Source organism: Arvicanthis niloticus, chromosome 27 (assembly GCF_011762505.2).
Source record: "Arvicanthis niloticus isolate mArvNil1 chromosome 27, mArvNil1.pat.X, whole genome shotgun sequence".
In the NCBI taxonomy this organism is placed as follows: Eukaryota; Metazoa; Chordata; class Mammalia; order Rodentia; family Muridae; genus Arvicanthis; species Arvicanthis niloticus.
The window spans coordinates 10,037,923-10,063,593 of NC_133435.1; the positions used below are offsets into that span (position 1 = coordinate 10,037,923).

The 25,671-nt window shown below is 44.1% G+C and overlaps 1 protein-coding gene and 1 pseudogene across 1 annotated transcript; one reads left to right on the forward strand and one right to left on the reverse strand.

Moving 5' to 3' along the window:
- Positions 1-14,502: 14,502 nt before the first annotated feature.
- Positions 14,503-22,049, reverse strand: Mmp7 (matrix metallopeptidase 7). The gene is made up of 6 exons (XM_076926129.1): positions 21,825-22,049; positions 19,030-19,256; positions 18,798-18,946; positions 18,332-18,460; positions 16,758-16,919; positions 14,503-14,750 (listed from the first exon to the last, which is right to left on the reverse strand). The coding sequence occupies exons 1-6, from the start codon at positions 21,939-21,941 to the stop codon at positions 14,728-14,730; spliced, it is 807 nt and encodes a 268-aa protein (XP_076782244.1). The 5' UTR covers positions 21,942-22,049; the 3' UTR covers positions 14,503-14,727.
- A 2,492-nt stretch (positions 22,050-24,541) lies between these two features.
- On the forward strand, positions 24,542-25,380 carry LOC143439528 (interferon-inducible double-stranded RNA-dependent protein kinase activator A pseudogene; annotated as a pseudogene).
- Positions 25,381-25,671: the final 291 nt, after the last annotated feature.

Here is a 25,671-nt window from a genome sequence, read left to right on the forward strand (position 1 = left end):
CACTTGTGTTGTGGCCTCATGTGTACTTTCTTACCTCCAGTTAAGATGGTTATGTGATTCTGTTGGGGTTGAAACTGGGTGCCAAGATCTTTGTTCTCACTTGTGGTTTGCCAAGACTGGTTGTCAGTACTCGTCTTTAATAACTTTTAAGTTAGTTATATTTCACTTTAAAAAAAACAAAAAAACAAAAAAACTGGGCAGAGAAGTGAATGCTAAGATTTCATTTGCTTTCGGGGAACCTGAAGCTGAGAAGCCAAATGATTTTAGCACAGCAATACAGCTAATACGTGACCCTAACCCATGTCAATTATGCAGGTTCTCCTAGTGTCCAACAGTGACATTTAAGAATGAAAGACATGACTCAGTGGGTCAAAGTGCTTGATGGCCAGCGTGCTTGTGCATGCGGTGGCTACACGTACTCCTCCCCGACAATAAACAGAATGTAATAAAACAGGTTAAAAATAATGAAACCAAAGGGGCCACTATTAATAATTGTGGGTTCCACTATGTGTATAGTCCATTACTTTTCTAATTTTAATAAATTTTAAATTTCAATTAAGACTTTTATTTGTTTTAATTTTGTTTATTTTGTTTTAATACTGCAGATGATGAAAGTGTTCTGACTTCTATTTTATATTCATGTCTTAGTGCTGGGGTTGAACCTAAGACACTGTTATACATGCTAAGCAGGTGTTCTGCCACTGAGTCACACACCAGTGCCTTAGCAATACTAACTTTTTAAAGGGAGTGATTCTAACTTTGATAAGTGTTTATATTTAAAAAGTTTCTCTGTTTTTAAGCTAGCGAGCTAGCCAGCTTTCTTTTATGGTGTCAACATAATCGGCATCATAGCTTGATAAGAGAAAGTGCAATAAGATCTCATTCCAGACCAGACTCAGCTGTGAGCGTAGATGCAAGAATCCTACTGTGCATTAACTTTAGAGAGCAAAGAGTAGAATGCAGAATGATTAAACAATTTTGATATATCATGGCCAAGTATAGTTCATCCTTTAGAATGCCAGGGGCTGGTTCTGTTTCAAAATCAAGAAGCTGAGAGAAGGATACCACCAAAAGAACAACCTATATCTGTAAGACGGTGAAGATGAGGATGGTGAGACTGTAGCAAGAGACTCCAGAGAACACTGTTGACATGCTGAAACTCTGCAAAGAGCACGGAGAGAGCTAACGACAACAATAGAGATGTCTTCTTCATCATAGAGAAGTGGAACTTGTTCTGGTCCCAGCATAGACATCTGGTGACTCACAACCACTTGTGACTCCAGCTCAAGTGGGACCCGATGCCTTCTCTGGCCCTCATGGCATTTGCATATGTGTGGCCTACACAAACTATACATATAAATAAAAAAACAAACATACAAATGAATAAAAAAACGTCAAGAACAATAACTGTTCTCCTTTAATTTACTATCTGCTTTAACATTGTGTGTGTGTGTGTGTGTGTGTGTGTGTGCACGCGCGCTGAGCTACATATCAGAGTACAGAGGTCAGAGAAGAACTTCTGGGAGTTGGTTTTCTCCTTCGGTTCCGGGGATGGAACCCAAGTATCAGGCTTGGTGGCAAGCACCTTTACTTGCTGAGCCATCTCTCTGGGGCTTCCTCCAAATTTAATGCAGGGAAGGTTTGAACAAATCTTACATTCATCCAGTTTTGGTTGAAGGCAGTGTGCCTTGCCTCCCTCTGCGGATGTGGGAGAGTGCCCGGATGCTCTGAAAGATAAGACAACAGACAAAACCTGCTCTTTGAGTTTTCATTTTGTTGTGGCTAAACGTGTCCTAAAAATAAATATTAATGGAACATTCTAGAAAGAAAGAATGTCTTTCTACTTTAGGAACTTACTGCACTTTTAAAAAAAGAGTATTTTAATGATGCCTCTCCCTCTCCCTCTCCCTCTCCCTCTCCCTCTCCCTCTCCCTCTCCCTCTCCCTCTCCCTCTCCCTCTCCCTCTCCCTCTCCCTCTCCCTCTCCCTCTCCCTCTCCTTTTCCCTCTCTCTCCCCCTCTGTGTTTGTGTGTGTGTGTGTGTGTGTGTGTGTGTGTGTAGAAATCTGTGGATTCCAGAAGAATCAGATCCTCTTGGAGCTGGAGTTTCAGCCAATTGTGAGACTCTGATGTGGGTGCTTAGAATCCAACTTGCCTTTTTGCAAAAGCTGTATGTACTCTTAACTGCTGAGTTATCTATCTCTCTAGCCTCAACTTCTTCATTTTTTTTTTAAATGGTTCTATGGACCAAATATAGGGCTTCAAACACTCTGGAAGCCAGTTTGTCTATGGATTCACATTGTCAATCTGTTACTATCTTACTGAGGCTAGTTTTTAGATTTAATGTTACTGTGGTTGTGTGTGTGTGTGTGTAAAAACATGGTACGTGTTAAGGTTTAATGTTACCTGCAGCTTCAGCTATCTCCAAAGGATAAGGGGGGGGGGGAACCAAATGTGATCTCTTTTAAAACATAATTTATTTGGTGGGTGTATATGATATTGTGTGTATTATGAATGTGTGAGTGTAGACATGCATTTGGAAGTCAGAGGATGCCCTTCCATACTCGACTAACATTCCTCCCATTCTTCCTGTCCACCCTTCATGTCTTGCCATGGAAGTGCTGGGTTTGCAGACATGCTCCCCTACATTGGGCTTCTTATGTGGATTCTCGAGCTGACACTCAGGCAGTCAGTCTTACAAGGCATGCGCTTTTTACACCTGTTCCTCATTCATATGTGATCTTAACACAGACATAAAATTCTCCTTTTCCAGACTCTGGATCTTGTAGGTGCTAAATGGGGATTCCCTATTGGGCAGTGTTGCCCATGCAAGAGTCCCAAGTGGGTTTGTATTCTATGCCTGCTTTTCTGGCCTCTCTGATTCTGTGAGCATTTACTACGAAATGGTACTTTTTCAGAGAAATTTCACTTCTTCCTTAGGTTGGAGCCTGCTACTGCATCTTGCTCTCAAGAAATTGGAACTGAGAGAATTGGGTATGTTGGTGGAATGTTTGTCTACCATGTTCTATCTCTAGTACCTCGTCAACCATGTATGGTGATAACAGCACCCAGGAGGTTCGAGAAAGAGGGATTCACGGTCCTTGTTTCATAATGAGTTTGAGGCCAGCCTGGGCTATACGACAACATTGCTTCAATACACAGCAGATCCATACCACACTCCAAACTTGGCTCTCCCCACTATCAACCCCTGGGATGGTGAGTCTTTCTTCATTACCAAGTCTAAACTGAATAATTCTTGTATAGATGACTTGGCAAAGGACAACACAGATTTATAAGACTACTGTAAACCAGGTGTGGTGATTCACATCTTTAATCCCAGCACTTGGGACGCACAGGTAGGCAGATCTCCGTGAGTTTGAGGCTAACCTGATCTACAGAGTCAGTTCCGGGCCAGCCAAGGTTATACAGTGAGATCCTCTCTGAAACAAATAAAAACAAACAATCAAACAAGACTATCAATCTCTTTGGGAGAACCAACTTCAGGACTTGCATTTCTAGCTGTGCTCTTCCTTTAACACATAATTCACTGGCCTTCATTATTATCCCACTGACCCCCTTTTGTAATCAAAAGGGTCACTGGGAATCAAACCCATGACCTTGCACTATAGGCAAACACTTCACCATAAAGCTACATTCACAGCTATTCCTAAAATACTTTTCCTGTGGGAGATGTAAACAATGTCCCCCTCTCTTCCTGAGGACCAACAGGTTGAGGTTAGTCCACTGACGTTCATCCTGTGAACCCTACAGACCAATGAGTGGGGTACGGGTAGGAGCATGGGTAGCCTAATACAGCTCTGGTGAATGTCTCTACCCAGCATGGATGGTGATGCTGAGGCAGGCGGAGCCCTCTCCCTACTGCTTCCTCCCCGTGTACTCTTTCTCCTCCCCACTGGGACCATGTGCATGCAACTGGTCCGGAGGGGTGGATGGGGACTTTCCTTTTCCTCCTTCTACAAGGGAATTGTCAGCAGCCAGCACAGCTGTGATGGTTGCTCTGGAGGAGGCTCACCTGAACTCTTGATGATGCAGGCAGTTTTCCTGGGAGATTAGTCCCACACAGCACGAGCCTGTAACTCCTTGTCTCTTTCTCAGTGAAGAGAGTTTCAGAAGGCACCAGCAGAGACCACAGCTGCCCCTTAGGAGGAGGTGAGCCAGAGAGCCTGTCTCCTTCCCCCGTATGCTTACTAGAAAACGGAAGGAGAGTTGCTGTTTCACAGGCTCCAAATGATCAGTGAATCTGTGGCTAGTGGTCACGTCTCACGACAGCCTTCTGCATTTGTAGAAAAATAAAATACCTGCCAACAACAAAAGTGTTCTACCTCCCTTCATAAGGCTGTGGTCTGGGGACTGACTCATTAAGGCAGTCTCATCAGCACCAAATCCCTGTCCTTTCTGTCATTAACAGCTGGGCCATGGTGACCAATGAGGGCAAAAACTAAGTAGCACCAGATGGAACCTGCCCTGCATGTCTGTTGTAACCAGTTTGCTTTTGGTTAGAATTCATAAATGCCTCTTGGTTTAAATGGCAGGTGTTTTCATAAGTGGAAGAGTGACCCCGTGTGGCTGTTTAGAGCATCACTGAATTTCTTGGCTCTTCTGGCTTCAAACTGGGATGATTACCTCTTTTTTATTCTGGATGTGTCTGTTGTGTCTTTTACCATCACAGTATGGCAGGAGTGGTGCTGTCGGAAGGCAAAGACACAACCAAAGAGATATTCGAATTAAGTCCTGGATGCTGGGGCTGGAGAGATGGTCCAGCGGTTAGAGCACCGACATTCAATTCCCAGCACTCATGTGGCTCACAACCATCTCTAACTTCAGTTTCATGTGTCATGTGACCTGATGCTCTCTACCTCCATGGATACACACACATAATGTATATATGTACACTCAGGGCAAACAGTCAAACAAATTAAAAAAGAAAAATTAAAAGGCCTGCATGCCAGAGATGCCACATATAGTCACTATGGTTGGGTTGATAGTCTCAGCTGAGCCCAGCTTTGCAGTCTCTGTTCTGGCACAACAGACACATAAGTGAGGCTTGCACATCTTCCAAACCAACCTATCTACCTCACTGTACAGCTGGACCATGCAGGAGCCCCTAAGTCTCAGGATCTTGGGAAATAATACATGGTTGTTCTTGGGAGGCATGCTTGAGGGTCATTTTTAGAAAAGATTTATTTATTTATTTTATGTGTGTGAACACACTGTAGCTCTATTCAGACACACCAGAAGAAGGCATCAGATCCCACTACAGATGCTTGTGAGCCACCATGTGGTTGCTGGGAATTGAACTCAGGACCTCTGGAAGAGCAGTCGGCGCTCTTAACCACTGAGCCATCTCTCCTGCCCATTGAGGTTCATTTTTATACAAGAATAGGAAACCAGACAATCCTGGTGTCAGCTCTGGTCTTCTAAAGAGGACACCAAGATGGAATTAGATATGCAAGAGATCTTGGGGGAAGGCTAGCCGGATGGCACAGGGAAAAAGACACTTGCTGCCAAGACTGGTGGCCTGAGTTTGATTCCCCAGGACTCTCCTTGCTCACTCTGTTTCCCCTCTCTTTTCTGAGGTGTTTTCCCCAAAATCTCTCCAAAATTTGTATTACATTTTATTTGTGTGTGCGTGCGTGTGTGTGTGTGTGTCTTAGTGCCACATTCTTTTTTTTTTTTTTTTTAAAGATTGGTTTATTTATTTATTATGTATACAGCATTCTGCCTGCATGTATGTCTGCAGGCCAGAAGAGGGCACCAGATCTCATTATAGATGGTTATGAACCACCATGTGGTTGCTGGGAATTGAACTCAGGACCCCTGGAAGACCAGCCAGTGCTCTTAAGCTCTGATCCATCTCTCCAGCCCTTAGTGCCACATTCTTATACCCACTGGGACCACATCTTATGATTAATTAGTTATCAAATTTTGGAAGGGGAAGGATCATATGTTCTACTTTATAAAATGAGGAAATTATCACAAAGGACAGGCACTGGGCATGTAGCTCAGTGGTAACGTGCTTGCCTAACCTGCTTCAGGCCCTGGGTTCAACTCCCAGCACTGGGGGAAAACGGTAAGCAGGGCATGAATGTGCAATTCTGAAACTTTAGCACCGAGGCAGGAAGATTATGAGTTTTAGGCCAGCATGGGTTACCTAATGAGTTTGAGGTTGCCGGGCAGTGGTGGCGCACATCTTTAATCCCAGCACTTGGGAGGCAGAGGCAGGCGGATTTCTGAGTTCGAGGCCAGCCTGGTTTACAGAGTGAGTTCCAGGACAGCCAAAGCTATACAGAGAAACCCTGTTTTGGAAAAAAAAAAAAAAGTTTGAGGTCAGTCTGGAATACATAGTAAGACCTTATCACAAAAAGTAGCAAAAAAAAAAAAAAAAAAAAAAACCAAAAAAAAAAAACAAAAACAAAAACTAATAAAACAACAAAAAAAGGGTGATCCAAATTGAAGGAAAAATTGAGGAATTCCAGGGCTTCCTTAGAAGGTATAGTGTGAACAGTATTCAAACAGGAGTTTCTGCATAATTGTTTCTTTTTGTTAAATATGCATTAATGTAACTTATATTATAAAGTTATAAAGGAATGAATGTTACTTATGCGTTAATAACAGCACCAGAAGGGCAGTGTGCTTAGCGCCACACTGACACAGAGAGAGCAATGGGTTCACTATGTGTCACTCAGTCACTTGATCTGTTCCTTGTTATGCATCTGTGGGCTCTATTTTTCTGAAAGGCAATAGTGGTGCATGAAGCTAATGAGGAGGCAAAGACGACAATGACAAACCCGAAGGGGGTCACCTAGGGTCACCTGGGAGACACTCCACTAGGCACATTTATGAAGCCATTTCTACAGAAGTTTAACTAAATGGGGAAGACTCACCCTCAAAGTGGCAGCATCTTTCAATGGGTAGCTCAGATGCCAAGAGTTCCGAAGAAAGAGCTGTATGTGCCGAGCGACCTTCCCAGCCACTTCTGAGTGAGTGTGTCCCCCTCTGCCATCCTTGCCTGACAGCAGACTCCAGTTGCTTTGGCCTTCCAACCTAGACTACACAGTGGTGACTCCAGGAATCTGTCAAGCCTCCAGCATTGGACTGGGACAGCAGAGACAGGGAGTGTCAGAAGCTCCCAAGTGTGCATACAGCCACTGTTGAGCTACCCAGCCCTACTGGTTCTGTTGCTCCGGAGTACTCTGCCCAATATGGCCTTTTCTTTTACAGGAGAAATTATGATTTTTGTTTTGTTCTAGAATAGGCAAAAGGGAATTTATTGGAGAGACACTGACATATTTTATGATATCCAAAAGTTATGGAGCAAGCTGACAGCCAAACCTCATGGATCGTCCCAGTAGAATCTCACCATCAACAAAACTTATTCCAGAGTCCCCCATCTCTAAGGATGTCATTTCACTGTGGTACATTTCTCTGGTCCATGTGCACATGAGATTTCTTTGTTTGGGATCATACTCTCAAGTCTTAAACAGTGCCTGGAGCATGCGAAATAATACTTACTGAATAAGTGAGCAAAAATTTATGTTCTTTTGATGAATTTGGGGCTGGTGATGTCTGGGCAGGTGTTTACTCTTTTTCAAGCGACTATAGCTGGAAGTATAGTAGGACATACTTGGCCACCAAGGTCAGCTAAAGGTCAGGGGTACCTCTCAGAGAAGAGACTTGAGAAGAAAATATTGATGACCCAAACATGTGTTCCTTATCTTTGCCTATGAAAGGGTGACAGGCAATTGGTTTTTCTAGAGAACTGACTTTTAAGACAATGAAAGTTCACTGTGTCAAGTGTGAATTAGTTAAACACCCACCCAAGAGCTCTCTGGATTTGCAAATGAAAGACACACACACACACACACACACACACACACACACTCCCCAGCTAATTTTGATATGTGTTGACTAGCTCAATAGCTGGGCACCTCTAAACCTCCCCACAGCAAAACACTCCATTCCTGTATTGCTGAGTTAACATCTTTAAAATAGTATACATTTCATTTCTGCTACCCCAGACCCAATTGGAAAGTGGCCCTCGGATTCTTGCATGCAGTTTCATCTTTCTGCTTCCCCGTCATGGTGATTCTCTGTCTCTCCCCTCTCTTCCTCAGTCCCTTGCCCATGGAACCTAAAAGTCCTGCCTCATCTCCCTGCCCAGCCATTGGCTGTACTGCGATTCTTTATTATCAATCAAAGCCAGCTGGGGGCAAGGACCTTCAGGTCTGGAAGTACAGCTTTTGGGAGCTGAAATAAGACAAAGCATTAGAGCCAATTCCCAACAGACAAGTTTAGTCTCTCTGTACTACAGTCAGTGTTCCTATCAGCACGCTGGAATGAGTTGAGATGCCGTCAACCAAGGGAGAAATTATTTTTCTCTTTTTAAAAAGATATAGTTTATTCGCAATTACCTTATGTGTGTGTATCTGTGTGGGAATACGTTCACATGTATGCAGTTACCTGTTAAGACCAGAGAGGGTATTGGGTTCCTTGGAATTATGGGTACTTGTGAGCAGCAGTCTTGCTTGAGTCATGCCTTTCCCCTACCTTGTGTGTTTTGGAGACTGGATGTAGGCCATCAGGCATGATGGTGGACATCTGACTTTACTCTTGGAGATATGAGCTGAGGTCAGGTGTGCTCAGAGACTCACAATTCAGTTCCTGCCATGAACACTCCTCCCACCCCACCTCCCCAATGCAAGGCATCTGAAGCCTAGTGTGTTTCAGGCATCTGCTGATGCTTTTCCATCACTGGCTGTCTGAGGTCTTCCAGAAATCCCTGGTATCTCTTGTCTACTGCAGGTTTCCTCCTCTTCCAGAATATCTCCCACTGCTATGCAATGGTGTGTCTGAAGGGAGGAAGGGCAAAGTTGTGTGTTTAGACCTCCTGCTTTTCTCTTAGCTCCCAGCTTCCCTCTTTTTCTTCCTTTCTCTCTTTTTCTACTTCTCCATGGGTCAAGTAATCCTCCTGCCTCAACTTCTCAAGTGTTCCAGAACATGTAATTTAGGGCATGCACTGTAGTACCAGGGCCTCGGGCCTCCTCTCCAATCACAGTTCTCTGACTTGAAGAAGTAGTGGCAGCAGGAAAGGATGAGCAGTAGAGAGATGAGGAACACACACACACACACACACACACACACACACACACACACACCACACACCACACATGCACACACACACACATCACATGCATACACACAAATACAACACCACACACACATCACATGCATACACAAATATACACCACACATGCACCACACACACACACATACCACACTATACACATATACACCACACATGCACCACACACACACACATACCACACTATACACATATACACCATACATACCACATACCACACACACACACACACCACACCACACACACAAATACAACACCCCCCACATACCCCACATACATATACACATATACTCTATGCTTGCACCACACACACCACATACTATAGACCACACTATATACATATGCACCACATATATCACACACCACACTCACATACACATGCACCACACACACATATATCACATACACACATACATACACACATATACACCACACACCACACAGCATACACACATACATGCACATACATTTATACACACATACATCACACATATCACATACCACACACCACACACACAAACACACAATACACCATATACACATACACAAACCACACACACATATACCACACATACACTGCACACACACCACACATATATACACATATACACATGTATACACACACATACACCATACACATACATACATTAGAGACTGGTAGGATCCCTGTCTAAGGGTTACTTATTATTGCTATGATGAAACACCATGACTGAACGCACTTATGGAGGAGAGAGTTTATTTCACTTGCAGGTCCATACAACAGTTCATCATCAAAAGCAGTGAGCAGAGGAACTCAAACAGGACAGGAACCGGGAGGCAAGAGCTGATGCAGAGGCTGTGGAGGGTGCCTGCTTACTGCATTGCTCCTCAAGGCTTGCTAGGCCAGGTTTCTTATAGAACCCAGGACCAACAATCCAGGGATGGCCCACCCTCAATGGCTGGGCCCTCATGCTATCAATCACTGATTAAGAAAATGCTCTACAGGCTTGCCTGCAGCCTGATATTATGGAGGCATTGTCTCAATTGAGTTTCCCCCTTTGCAGATAACTCTAGCCTGTGCCAAGTTGTCATAAAACTAGCCAGACAGTCCTGGATGAAAAGCGTCAGAGACACAAAATACAGGGCAATAAAGATTGATTTTCTGTAGCGGTTTTAGTGGTTTCTTTTAGTGATCTAAGATTCAGTGGTTCTTTAATGGGGAGCTATTTCTCCCTTTAGGGGACATTTGGCAGTGTCAGAGCATTTCTGACTGTCACAACTGAGGATGTTCTAGTGGCATGTATCAGTTAGAGGTTAGAGGTTACTGGTAAACAAGCCACAACACATAGTCAAAAATGCCAACAGCGGAGATGGAGAAATGGCTCAGACTTAAGATAGCTCTTGCAGAAGACCAGGGTTTAGTTTTTAGCACCTACATGGGGGCTCTCTCCCCCATGTCTATAATTTCAGTTCAGTTTTATGGGATCTGATGTCCTCCTCTGACCTCTGGGGGCAAACTACCCATACCCATTAAATAAATATATTTAAATCTTTAGAAAAATGCCCATACTGCTGGGGCCATCTGTTGGTGATGCGGCTCAGTTAGCAGGACATTTGCACAGCACGCAAAAAGCTCTGGGTACCAGCACCAGCACTATGTGAACCAGGCATTGTGGCACACACCTGTACATCACTGGGGAGGTGGTGGCAGGAGAAGCAGAAGTTAAAAGTAAATTTTGGCTACACACTTAGGTCTAGGTCAGCGTAAGATACAGAAACTTTGTCTCAAAAAAAATATATATATATGTTTTAAATTCACAGTGTAAATATACACAGTAGGTACTCATTTGTTCACTTAGAGTTAACATGTTAGCTGTCATGTGATCTGCCTTTCAGCACAATTAAAACAGAAGCCAGGTCTTTATTTACTAAGGGATTGTTCTATGTATATGTGGCCGTTAGGACATTTTTTCCTAGAGTAAGATTCTCTATGCTCAGTTAGGGGTTGACTTCCTGGTTAAGGTTGAAATCAGGGGAAAAACTTGATGCAGACACCAGGAGTCAACCCACTGCGCAGGGATTTGCAAACCAAAGACATGAGCAAAAGACCGATTGATTGGAAGACATGAGCCTGACAAGCAGGACCCAAGCTGGCCCTGCAGAGCCCCAGAGCTAGATATCATCCCTCCCGGTTTTTGGGTAAGAAGTGTCTGGGCAGATTATTCTGGTCCTACATTCCCCTCCCATCAGGGACAACTTAGCATTCTAGCATTTGGAGGTGCGGAGGGAAGGCTGGATACGAAAAGCAATAGGCAGCCCTGCCAGCCACAGTGGAGCTATGCCCTCCTCTTGCTCAAGACAGCATGCAAGTGTTAAGCCAACGGAAAGGATCTTAACACAGGACTACATTTGCTTATGCTGGACCCTATAGGCTGCCTTGTCTACAGAGTCAGGAACCTGGGTTAGCCAACTTCCCACTTACCAGTGTGATGGAGGCTGTAGTACCACCAATCTTATCCCCAGCTAGCTTACAAATGAATGAGACTCAGACTGTGGTTATTTTATTTGGCTTTGATAATAACTGGGAGGTAACCCCTAATCTATTCTTCTAACTGCCGGCCTGGCTACCTCCCCAGTGGTGTATCTCAGATACTTGCCGTTTCTCCTGACCACGTGCTCATCATCCATCTCCCCTCATTGCAGCTTCCTCTCTCTCCCTTCTTCCTCCTTTTCTCATCTCCCTCCCCAAACCCTTTCACTCCAAACCCCCTGCCTCCAATCCTTCCAGTAATTGGCTATAGCCAATTTATTTAACCAACAGTTTTAAATTAAGGAACAAAGTTCATACAACAAAAACTTGTGAATGGGAGAATTCACTCATAGGCCTAGACCTTCCCTTCAGGTACAGAATTTAGCATCACAATATACAGCAAGAGACTAAACGGGGCATAATCTATATCAGTAAAACTAAATATATTTCTGCTTTTCTCTTTTTCAGGAAGAACTATGTAAGCAAGAGTGTGAGCAAAGAGGAGAGGATGGCCAAGCTTTGGAAGCTATGTCCTGATGCCCCAGAGATTGTTCCAGAGAGAAACTTGTTTTTTTTTTAATTTTATATTTTATTTACATTTAAGATGCCATCCCCTTTCCACATTTCCCCTCCCTAGAACACCCCTGTCCCATGCCCCCCTTTCCTTTTTGGTTTTATATGATTTTTAAAAAATGTTAATCAAAGGATTTATAAGTTTGGTAATGCTCAATCAGAAGCGTAACTCAATACCCAACCTAGATATAAAGACTATCTTTGACTGGTGGAGACATGTGAACATCTGCCTCCATGCCCCCTCTCTCTTTCTCTCTCTCATCACCTAGCTTCTCCTCTTCTTCATCTTCTCTCCTTGTTCCATCTCTTCCTCTCAATACTCCTTCCCACTTAGCTCCTCCTACATATCACTCTTCCTGTTAAAGTAGAACTTTTCTCAGAGAGAAACTTGTTAATGAACAAGTTTAGGGCATGAAATGAATGCAGGCCAGCAGGAAACCAAGTTTCTGCAGAAGCCTAGCTTTACAAGGGTCTGAAGCCCACAGGGCTGGGGAGAAGTGGAGCGCTACAGGCAGGAGACCAGCAGGAGATGACTGATGTAGCTTAAGTGAAGAATTCAAAGGCAGCAGGTATATGTGCTATTATTATTACCTGCCCCGTGTGTGTTTGTGTGTGTGTGTGTGTGTGTGTGTGTGTGTGTGTGTGGTGTGCACTGGTGTGGAGGGTTATAAGTCTCTTGTCTGCTCTGCCACAGGGCATGGTTGCTTGGGGAGGCAGGACATAGGAAGTTTGACTGAGCTTACGGGGAGGTGGGAAAGTGCAGTCTCTGGTAAGGGACAGCTAGAGGTGGTTCTGGGGTCCCCGGGCCTGCAAAGAGGTTGGGGCCATCTGGTTCTTAGGCTCTCAGACATCGAAGTGCCCCTAGAAACCTTGGAAGAGCTGAGAACAGAGTGGAGTGGGTGCCTGCAGGCTGGATCTAGCCCGGGGCTGGAGGGAGGGGAAAGGGGGAGCTCTGGCTTGTCCCATGGGGAGAATCCTTGGCTTGATTGTAGGCTGGGGCTTGGTGGTGGTCATAGCTGGGAGCACAGAGAGGCCTTCTGTGGGAGACTAGATAGCAACTCTATAGGCTGCCGTCTCCATGGCTCCCCACGGCAGATCTCAAATGCAAAGAGTCAGTCCATGGTTTTAAGGCATTTATTGTCATGGTGGAAAGTGGATGTGTAAAACCATACCCCACTTCCTACCTTTCAGGGTGGGCCTGAGGTTAAATACCTTTTGCAGGGAGGAATGTCTGAGAAGGAAAACTTATTAGCTAAGCCCTCCAGGCCTCTATGTACGTCATTAAAATGGAGATCTCTGTCTTGAGTCTAGTGACTACAGGTCATGTTCTCTACATGTGAAGGGGCTTTGGGCATTGCCCTTATGTGACTGATGGCCACACATCTGTGGGGGGGCTGTGGCTAGTGACAGGGGCTTGGTGCCCAGGAGCAGGCAAAGCTCCTACTGTCCCTTTAGGGTCTCTGGGGCTTCTAGCCTTAGCTTAACCAGGAACCATACTACCTTTCATGGTCCCACATTGGTGTACATTCACAGAGTCCAGAGGAGGATATTCAGAGTTCCACTCTCTCACCCGCCAACTTAACCTCTTAAGACTGAGTCTGTTATTGAGTTTAGAGCTAGGGTAGCAATTAATAAGCCCAGCTATCCTCTTTTCTCCACCTTGCTCCGCTTACCACTACTTATTTTCTTCATGGGTTGTGGAGATTTGAACCCAGGTCCTGATTCTCATGTAGTAAGCACTGTTACCCTCTAAGCTATCACTGGCCTCCAATGTTAGTTTTGTTCCACTTTGTCCTTCAGTGTAAAATCCTACCATGAATACACATCTTTGGTGGCTTCAGTCTTTCCGGAAAGACTGGCTTGGAAAAGAAGGTGATGCTGACATGTGGATGGGTAAAGGGCAGGGAGAGGGAATCCAGAATGCAGCCTCATCAGGAGGATATGGGGGCAGGAACTTAGAGCTGGGGCTAACCAAGTCCTCAGGAGCACAGGCATTCTGTGAGAAGAACTTGGTTTCCCAGCAGACTCAGAAAGAGGGGGTTTGGGTCATAATGATAATGAAGTAGTCATAACTTGGGGCTATACCATTGACTAACAAAAATGTGGCATGCCTACCTGCTCCATTTGGTGACGATATACCTGAAGAACCTTAAATAATGTCTAAATTAGTTTTTTTTACTTCATCTTTGATTCATTGGGTAGCATATCTTCCTTGGTCACTGAAAAAGTCTTCTCACCACAGAATAATAACAAAGGGGCTATTTGTGCACATGACATTTATTATTGATGTCTATCAACTTCATGTTACCTGAGATTAGTTAGAATCATTCCATCAAGATGACCCTCAGAGGAATGTGCAAAACCCATCCACAGTACAGGGAAGAAGGGAGCACGTGCGGCTCAGGAGGGGCGTTTGCTCATTCCAGCTGGGGAATGCGATAGAGGATTCAATGGGTGCAGGCAGTTTCTGTGACGTGTCCGCATCTACCACAGCTTGTTCCTCTTCCCTGATAAGGAAGGAAAGAAGAACATTAAGGTGTGTCATGAATCACATAAATCACATTCTACAGCTATACAAACACAGCCAATGTCTCAGGTTCAATTCCCAGCATCATCTAAAACCAAAACCAAACCAAAACACCAAAACCCCAAACCCATCTGTGTTAGCTAGTTGTGGTGTGTTGGGGCACACGCTTCTGATACTAGCAGTAGAAAGCAGAGAAGGGGATCACTGCACATTTAAGGCCAGCCTGGTCTACGTAGGAAGCTCAGGACAACCTGGTCTACATAGAAAATTCAGGACAGCATGGTCTACACAGAAAGCTCAAGACAGCAAGAACTACACAGACAGAACTTGCCTCCAAAACAATTATAATTTAGGACAAATTGTCTGAATATGTGTTCAGCACACATATATATTTAAAGTACAGCAGGCAGTGCTAGAAATACCACATTTTGGTAATAGCCCCTTTGCAAACTGTTCTGAGAACACATTGTGGAGCTGCTGATTCAGAGTGAATTCTAGGTTTCACAGGTTTCCATTTCTTTCCCTGTAGAAATAAAATTTCGGAGTACAGGTCTCTCTTTTGATCATTTGAAAACTCTTATTTTTTGACACTGTATCCTTGTTTTTATTTATGTATGAAGTAGGTTCTTGGATAAGTTTGATGCGTATGTAATTCTGGATTCCATGTTGCTTTGAGAAAGTGGAGATTCAGAAAGATATACCAATACCCGAAATCAACCCCCTGGCTTGGTACTGTTGTTGAAGCACCTGGAAGTCACATACCTCTGCTAAGCCACTTCTCGGGCCTTTGTTTCCTTATCTTTATCCAGGGACATGGGTTTTATCATGCCTTTTTGTCTGTTCCCAAAATACTATTTCTAATGAGCTTTATCAAGCAAATACTGACTGACACTTGTTGTTTGAAACAACTGATTTTGGAATTTGATCAAAACAAAAGGGAGTTTGGGACACAACATTGGGAGGTTTCATGGGCAGTGGTTACCATGACAACTGCGGCTGTCTGTGGGGACCACTTCCCTGAGTGTTTATAAAAACAGAGAAACTGGGCCACTTTTAACCATGTAGGGCAACTCCTTGGCAGCTGGCAACTGAGGATAATGTCCAGGGTGGGGCTCTGTTAGTGACTCTGGGCTGAGCAAAGAAGGATGCTAACATTTCCATCTCATAGTGGACTCTGGAAGGTCACAGGATGAACTGTCAGCTGGTGACATGGCCCAGTGAGGAAAGGCTTGGGTGCCTGCCTGATGATCCATATACAATCCCTGGGAGTCATCTAGCAGATGGCGAGAACGGACACGTGCTAGTTGTCTTCTGAGCCTACATATGTGTAGTACTTTACTAGCTTACACACACACACATGTGCACACACATTCACACAAGTGTGTAGACATCAATTAAAAATAAAATGTGGTCTCTTCATATGCATAATGTAAACATCCTCCAGAAATGTGAGGTTGCTGTTTCACCTCAGGAGTCCACATAGGCTAGCCTTGCACTCTGCAGACCTCACACAGGCTAGCCTTGCACTCTGCGGGCCTCACCCAGGCTAGCCTTGCACTCTGTGGGCCTCACCCAGGCTAGCCTTGCACTCTGTGGGCCTCACCCAGGCTAGCCTTGCACTCTGTGGGCCTCACCCAGGCTAGCCTTGCACTCTGTGGGCCTCACCCAGGCTAGCCTTGCACTCTGTGGACCTCACCCAGGCTAGCCTTGCACTCTGCGGACCTCACACAGGCTAGCCTTGCACTCTGCGGACCTCACACAGGCTAGCCTTGCACTCTGTGGGCCTCACCCAGGCTAGCCTTGCACTCTGCGGACCTCACCCAGGCTAGCCTTGCACTCTGCGGGCCTCACCCAGGCTAGCCTTGCACTCTGCAGACCCACTGCATAGGTTTTCACGTCTAAATCCCACTGTAGTTTTTCAGGCAAGTCTCTATTTTCTGACATATTTCAAGCATGACATTCTCTTTTGGAAAGCCATGATTATTACCATATAGCTTCTGAATGCCTGCAATGTCATCCTTTGTAAGACTGAAGTCTTCCAAATGGCCTCTTTGATAGGTAGGGTACATCACAGTACCGGGAACAGAAGAGTGACCCAGACCCAGAGAGTGGCCAAATTCATGGGTGGCAGCAGACAGGAAATTCACTCCTACAGCCAGGGAAGGGCAAATGGTAAATATTAAAATAGCTATGTAAATGCCTATAATATATCAATCACATCATAATGGAAAAGAGTAGCCAATCCCCAGGCTTCCTCGGTTATTGATTACTTCCTTCAAAAGGGAGGAGACTAAAAGGAGAGTGTATTGCTTGCCTTTCCATGGTGGGGACAAAACACCATGTCCTAAGTAACTGAGGGAAGAAAGAGTTTATTTTGGCTTCTGTTACTGGAGGGATGGAACCCATAATGTCAAAGAAGTCATGGCAACAGCAGGCTGCAGGTGAGCGAGCTGTAGATCAGATTTCATATACACACAAGGGAAGAGACTCTGAGAAGGGGGAGGGAGAAAGGGAGGGAAGGAAAGGGGATGGGAGAGGGAGGAAAGGAAGGAAGAGAGGGATGGAGGGGGGAGAGAAGGAGGGAGGGAGAGAGGGAGGGAAGAGAGAGAGAGAGAGCAGGTATAGTGATATAATCCATCAAAGCCTGCCCTCCCCTCAGCAAAATGCCACCTCCTAAAGGCTCCATAACCTTCCTAAACAGTGCCAAGTTTCCACTAGGAACCAAGTGTGCAAATGCAGAAGTTCACAGAGACATTTCATATTCAAATTAGAACAATAGGAAGAACTTTTAGTGAGTGACCTAAGGTTAAGAATGTATAACCTAAACCAACCTCCCAGACAAGGAGCCAAAGGAGAACAGAAAAAAATGGCTACAGCAATTCTTTATGAAACCAGAATTCAGGGAAAGAATAATATGCTTTGCTGGAAGGCGAGGCGGGGCCACTGGGAAACGACCCAGTTGTGTTAAATCTCTCTGTGTTGAAGCTTCTGTGAAGTTCTGACCAGTGCATTCCTAGGAGCCTTGGGTGTGAGGACTATATCCATCACCTTGTGCTATCAAGGAAGAAATAATTAAATTCACTGTACATGGTTATTGTTGGTTTTAATTTTTTAGTCAGTTAGAAGTTGTGCTGTGTAGACTCAAGTTCTGAGATAACTATTGAGTTTATCTTTGAGATTTCTGCTAGATTTGGGCTCGGTAGGGGCAGCTAATTGCTTTGACTGTGCTCAGTTTACCCTTTAGCTCTGTGACCAGTAAGGGTCCCGATCTGCTCTTCTGGTTCATTTTTTCTTATCTTTTATCTTATTTATTTTTATTTAATCTGTGCCTGTGTGTGTGTATACTTGTGCCACAGTACAAGTATAGAGGTCAGAGAACAACCTGTGAGAGTAAGTTCTTTCCTCCCAGGTAGGTCTCTACATATACCACACACAAATTAAAAAAAGAAAATATTAAATGAGATAAAACATTTAAAGTATCTAGAACATTATTGTACACTTAAGGGCTTGTAATGACTATAATCAAAGCAGTGATCACAGAAGAGACATAGGACACTGTACCTGCATCCTCACCATCGGTCCAGTACTCATCCTTGTCAAAGTGAGCATCTCCGCCTAGGCCTGGCCCGGGTGCGAAGGCATGACCTAGAGTGTTTCCTGGTCCATCAAATGGGAAGTTGTCTCCATGATCTGCAAAAGCACACAGTGATTTCTATCAGTGTCTCAGTTTTCCCTGGCCTTCTCTTCTTAATCATGTGGTTATGAAGACTGGAGAGAGAAGCTAGTCCAGTTGGTTGACCTTCTTGGTACCAACTGTCAGTCTCTCTCTCTCTCTCTCTCTCTCTCTCTCTCTCTCTCTCTCTCTCTCTCTCTGATGCTGAAAATAGAAACCAAGGCCTCTCCCATATGTTAAGCATATGTTTCACCAATAAAAGCCATCTTGAGTGCTCATGAAAGGACTTACATTTTGAAAGGAGAACACTAATATAAACAGCACACAGGATTAGCCTGAAGGAGCCATCCTTACCTCCCCTTGCGAAGCCAATTATGATGTCCGCAGTCCCCCAACTAACCCTCTTGAAGTTCAGTGGGATCTGCATACTCCACATTCTGAGAGCTTTTTTCACGATTTGATCCACTAAAAACCGAGGTAAGTCTGAAGTATAGGATACGACTCTGAAGGCACAAGAATTCAGTGTTTGAGTTCTCAGGAAAAGGGTTTTGCTGACTCCATCAGAATGAGCCAAAGTGAGCCTCACCTGTAGGTGACAATTCTGGAATGCCATTTTGGACTGTTTGGCATTAGTGAGTATTGTGCAACATCGGGCACTCCACACCTAGGTTTCTGCATTATTTCCATGATGCGGGGGGATAGCTTTCCAGTCATGGGCAGTCCAAAGAACTTCTGCATTTCCTTGAGTTTGTCCACTAGACTGTTGACCTTCTTTGTTTTAGAGTCATGAAGGTAAAATTTCCTAAGATAATTCTGGTAGACAGTAAGAAAAAATCTTTTATTTGAAAATCTGCGTCTCTTATCCATGCTGTTGCTGTGGATTTGGATAGTGATTTGAAGACACAATTGTTATGCAATTATGGAGTAAAGTAAGTATTTACTGGTGATGGGAGATGGAATATTATGCTGATGCATAAGAGGAGGAGAAGAATGTGTTAACATACTGTATTCTCCGTGCATACCCAGAGCATAAACACACCACCCACTTTCTAAAGCTTGGTCTTATATTTAGAGCAGTTAGAAGTGTCAGTGTGTCTTCAGTAAGCACAAGGATTGGGGAAATGTCTCAGTCAGAGAAGAGCTTACCTTAAAAACCTGAGTTTGATTCCCAGAACCTATGTTAAAAATTAGGTGCTTCTATAATTCCAATGCCAGGGAGGAAGAGACAGAGGGATCTCTAAAGACTCCCAATATCAGACTATGGCCTACACACAGATACATAGACACACAGAAATACAGAAACACAGACACACAGGCAACATACAAACACACACACATACATGCACAAGCATGTATACACTCACAATTCACTCATATACACACATGCAAGCAAGCACATACACATAAACACACACATATAAACACATACAAACAGAAGCATGTACACACACAATATACAATATACATACATATACACACATGCATATACTATACATACACATACATGTACACACATACACAGTACATACTCATACATGCACACACTTACATACTCATACATACTTTCATACACATACACACATTCATACATACACACTCACACACAGTCTCACATATACATACAAACATAAACACATGTACACATATAAACACACATACATATACACACACAAAATACATACATACAGACACATATACACAAAACCACACATACACTCACACGTACACACATACATACACACAAACAGAGAAAGGGAGAGAGAGAGAGAGAGAGAGAGAGAGAAAGAGAGAGAGAGAGAGAGAGTTTGAGCACATAGTAAGACCCTTGGACATCATAAACCCTATGGGGAGATGTGAGGTCCACTATCCATGCAAGAGCTGCTGCCATGTGTCTGTTATCATTGCCATAGGGAGAAGAAGTCAGATGATTGTTAGTTTAACTAGTCTGACTTAACAGTCCAGTCCAGGAAGGGACCACAGCTCGCAGCATCCACAAGCTTTGATCAGGTTCACACACCCAGTCAGCAGCAGACCTGGTCTGGAGATTCCTTAGCTGTAGTCCCCTTTCCCTCTTTCCGCTTTTCTCCCCTCAGCTGTTAGCATAGCTCATTTAGGAGGTGTCAGAATAAAACAGAGCCCCAGATCTTCCCAAGTATAACTAGTTGTCTGAAAGTATCCTGGGGCCTGGGAATGGGATGGGAGGTCTCCAACCAGAATATGAAGAGGCAAGACAATTGAAGACAGCAATGAGACACTCTCTGGACGACATGTTTGTATTCTTTTTTTCTATTCCTGGTTTTGATTTGAGGTAGAATCTTGCTCTGTAGCACAGGCTAGCCTGGAACTCATTGTGTAGCTAAGACTGGGCTCAGATACATAATGACCCTTCTTCTATTAGACAGTCTGTGCGCTAAGCAAAGGGTCTGAATACCCTTGTAACAGCATCCTGGAGAAAACTGGATAAAAACTCCTAAAAGTCCTATTTGGTAAGGTAGAAGCCAGTCACAAATTGGTGATTGATTCTTCATGTGGGGTTGAATCTACTTTATCATTCTTTAAAAAAGTCAAACTGAATGTAAAGCATATCTATATTTTTCTTATCCTTAAAGCTTATCAGTCATCATCCAATTTTAACAAATAACAATTTACTTGAAGAGATCTGATTTCTGAGCTAGAAAAGCTTATCCTGATTCCTGTCTCTATTTTGGTAGCAAGAACGTGAGTCAAGGTGTCTGAGCTCTATTCAGGCTAGTGCTAGTGATCAGATGACACACTCTATACTGTGTTCCTATGGTCTGTGACCACTGCACATGTGAGCTTCTATCATCACGTTATTGGTCTGCTCGTTTAACCCCATGGGATAGAACACAGATGGTGTTAGAGCTTCTATTGCACATGCAAGAATGTTACAGCCTCTCTCTGTGCTTTCTGACTATAAGCCTGTTCACTGCGAGGCCCCATCCTTAGATGTCTAGTTCAGTACAGTTCATGAAAATAATTGCAAGTTGCAATAAACAGCAATAACACTTGCACTTCCTGAATACGGATAGGATTTCAATACTGCAGTAAGTATACTATAATCTCTCCACTTGGTGACATCATTATTTTACTTCTCCAGTTTCTGAATTGGGAAATTTAAGGTCAGAAATGAAACGACATGCTGGAGTCCACCTAGAGAGCAGATGAAGGGGCTGGCATTCAGTCAGAGTTCAGGAAAGCTTCGGAAGCCAGCGTGGAAAGCACGCACAGCTTTGGTAACCAGGAACACTATGCCCAAGAATATTTACTACCACGCAAGCACCAAAGGGCAAATCATTCAAAACCACAAGTGGAATGCTGGTGGCGAGGCCAGAGAAACCCCCGAGAGAGAGAACCATGTACCTGAGCCTGTTCCCATTGATGTGCGCTCACATCTCCAGCTTCCCGGGACAGTGGCAGGGCCAGGCAGCCTGGCAGCAGACACACAGTGCAGAACAGGGTGAGCCGCATAGCTGCCATCAACAGGCAATTGTTCTCAGAGCCACTTTGATGTCTCCTGACAGGGGCCGGAGAAGTTTATATGGCTTCTCAGCCCTGAATGTGGAAATAGGTGACTCATTTGCACGCTTTTCCTTCTTTTTAGAATTTAGCAACAATGAGGAAGTATTGTGTTTTTATACTGGCAGGAGGAACACATGGCATTTGTCTGTTAGAGGACCCCCCCCCCATGCTGAATCCACAAGAAAACTTGTTTTACTTATTGGAATCAGATTACTACTCTTTCAAGTCTTATCAATGACAAAGTTTTGGATCTGTTATTGTATTCTGTATCTTACAAGGATTTTTCTAAACATTTATAACATGTGGAACAGTGTATAAGTTACAAACAGCATCACTGAACAGGTACTACAACATCACCAATGCCAAGAAAGAATATTGTGGCACAAAGATGATTTATAGATAAATTTATAGATGAATCACACCTGGGATCCAGAATTCAGGAGGCTGCTGGGGCAGGAGAACTGCAAGTTTGTGGCCACATAGTGGCTACATAGCCAGATCATTGGCTGCACAGGGGGTATGATGACTCAAATAGGGATGGGAGGAGGGAAGGAAGGAAGGAAGGAAGAAAGGAAGAAAGGAAGGAAGAAGGAAGGGAGGAGGGAAGGAAGGGAGGAGGGAAGGAAGAAGGAGGAAAGGAAGGAAGAAGGAAGGGAGGAGGGAAGGAAGGAAGGAAGGAAGAAGGAGGACCTGGAGCATTGATGGTGTTTCACAATCCTTTGTAAAGGAGAGAGATGGGCTTTGCAGGCACAGGGTCTGTGTAGCGGCTACTGCAGGTCTAGCCTCTAACCTTTGCTCGCACAGCCTGCTATCCGAGTCACACTGATTAAACACCTTTTATCAGGTGGTTTATTTTCTCACTGGGTGGTGCTATTCCTAATTTTCTTCAGTTGAGGACTCCCACCAATTCTTCAGGAGAGTCCTGCATAACTCATGTCTGTACGATTAATGAACATTTATGCATGTGACCTGTATCATGTAACCACAGTGCTACGAGATGTTCGTTGATTCTTGTTTCGGAGTAAAATCATAGATCTTTGTTTATCTCATATCTCCACAGGCTGGGAGGAAATATTGCAAAAAACCATATTCAGCAAAGGACTATTCTTAAAACTATATAAAGAACTCCTAAAATGCAAGAACACAAATAATCTGATTAAAAAAATGCACCAAGGACCCAAACAGATAATTTGCCAGAAGAGACAAATGCTAAGTAAATACAAAAAGATGTTTCCCATTTCACTTACCAGGGAAATGTAAACTTAAATAACAAGTCAATTAAAACCCATCAAAATGCTTCAAATCTCGAGCATGGGAAACAGCAAAGGCAAGATGTACTGGGGACAGTCACTTAAGAATACAGTTTGGCATGTCCACAACTAAACCTCCGCCTACCCTATGATCTGGCAAATGTACTCCTTACTAGCCATAGAAGGAATAAAAACTTATGCCCATATAAGATCTGCAAGTGCATGCTTCTATCTACACTGTTCAAAACTTGAGACCACTCAGGATGTCTTTCAGAGAGGGAATGGCTGGACAGACCAGGGTAACCCACGCAAAGGAATAATATTCAGCACTAAAAATAAAATAAAAATAAAAGAGCCCCCAGTGACAAGAAGACATGGAAGAACCTTAAATGGGTGCTGCTAAGTGAAGGAAACCAACAGGAAAGGGTTAAAACTGTGATTCTGACTAGATGCCATTCAGTCTGAGACAGCAGCAGGCAGATCACTGGTTACAGTCACAGGGTAGAGAGAGGGCGTCCAGGGGATGAACTACAGAGCACAGAGGATGTTTAAGAAACAATTAAATGCTCTGGCATTGTAATGATGAATACATGTCATCACACACTTGTCTAAACTTTAGAGTGTACAACACCAAGAGCGAGCCCTAATGCAAGCTATGGATGGAGGAGGGAGTGCAGGCAGGGTGTTTGTAATGAGGCTGAAAGCTTTCTAGCCTTGGGTGCAGGGAGTTTGGACTTCATCCTCCTGAAAGAAAAAAGCGTTGCCACTGGATTTGGATTGTGAGAAAATGCTAGTGCTTGTTCTGAAGACGGACTGTGGCAGGAAAGATGATTCTGCTGAGGGCCATCAGAGAGGAGGGAGAGAGAGAGAGAGAGAGAGAGAGAGAGAGAGAGAGAGAGAGAGAGAGAGAGAGAGAGAGAGAGAGAGATTACTACAACAGTCAGGGTGAGAGAGAGGGAGAAGCAAACCCTCACTGAGATAAAGTGGAACAGAGGAAGGATGCAAGGCATGCCAGGAAACCAGGCTTTAGCTCTGCCCTGCCTGTGCCTTCACAGCAGGGAGGGAGTCAGGCAGCAGTGAGTGCCAGTACAGGCTCTGCAGATGAACTCTTCTGGAGAGCTGAGAGCCAGGACCCAGTTCAGTACTGCTCTCCTGGCTCTGCCCAGATGTCCCTTCTCACTACACCCCACACAAGGCAGGTATCACTCTGAGATTCTGCTGCTGGAGGGAGGACAGCAGGACCTTCTGTTTGGGGAAGAGGTTTAACAGCTTAGCCTTGAAAATCATCAATTCAGGCACCGTATGAATATGGCTGAAGATCAAGAACATTGTTATGAACATGAAAAGAGTCAATATGCAAACATGCGTGCCCACTTTCACCTTCAGAGTAACATACCTTGCACAGGTGAAGGGACAGGTGAGAGGCTAGCTGTAGGCTGCCACGAACATTTGGCATCCAGTATGGGCATTTACTTTGCAGTTCCTGACCCCTTAGTGCCTGATCCATCCAAACTGCTGAAGACCCAGCTTAATTCAATTGGTTCATTTCAGGAATTGGCTACTATTTTTGCGTGACTGGCGGCTACCTGAACATACCTGGCGGCTACCTGAACATACTGTTCTCAGGAAGGAGAACATGCTTAGACAGAGACTGTATGACAATTTGCAGGCTAGACTCATTTATGGAAAGTGAAAAGAGAGATTAAAATCAAAACAAAAACAAAACAGACAAAAAACCAAGCCAAGAGACACTGTTGAGAAATTTCCTGCCAAATTTAGCGATATTTCTCTGGAGAACCATATTTTTCTAGTAAATGTTCTGGGTTATTCCTTAGCCTGTTCTTGGCATTTCTTGAGGAGCTCCCCTGGTAAAAAGATCCACTTACTGTAAAGAAGCCTCCTCAGTCTTCCGGACACAGATCATATCCAGCTGCTTAGTGAGTTTGGCAAGGAGTGTGGTTTTAATATAACATACTGGTTAGAGAAGAACCGAGTGCCAAAGAACAGTATCCGTGTCTTGCAGAACTGTCCCCAGTACTATCACCAGGTGTCATGGCTCAGGCATCCCCTGTGGCGATGCACAGAGGGACACTACCCACAATGTTCTGCAGTATTTAAAGGTAACATCAGAAAATTGGAGAAGGTAACATTGGAGAAGCTTGGGGAATCCTTCTGTAGTACATGAGTGTTGGGAGCCGACTTTAATAGAAATCGGCTAGATCAACTTTGCAGCCATCTGGAACCATATACCCTGATGAAAGACTTGGTTGTCAAAAGCCTATAACAGCTGAAGCACACTCTGATAAATATATTGTTTATCCCACATAGCTTGTTTTGCTGTTTAGTGACCTCAGCTGTATGGTGCACGTGGTAAAGTGTTTTCACCTGTGTTCTCCTGCTTGTGTATATAAATACCTCAGAATTTCCTTCAATAGGGG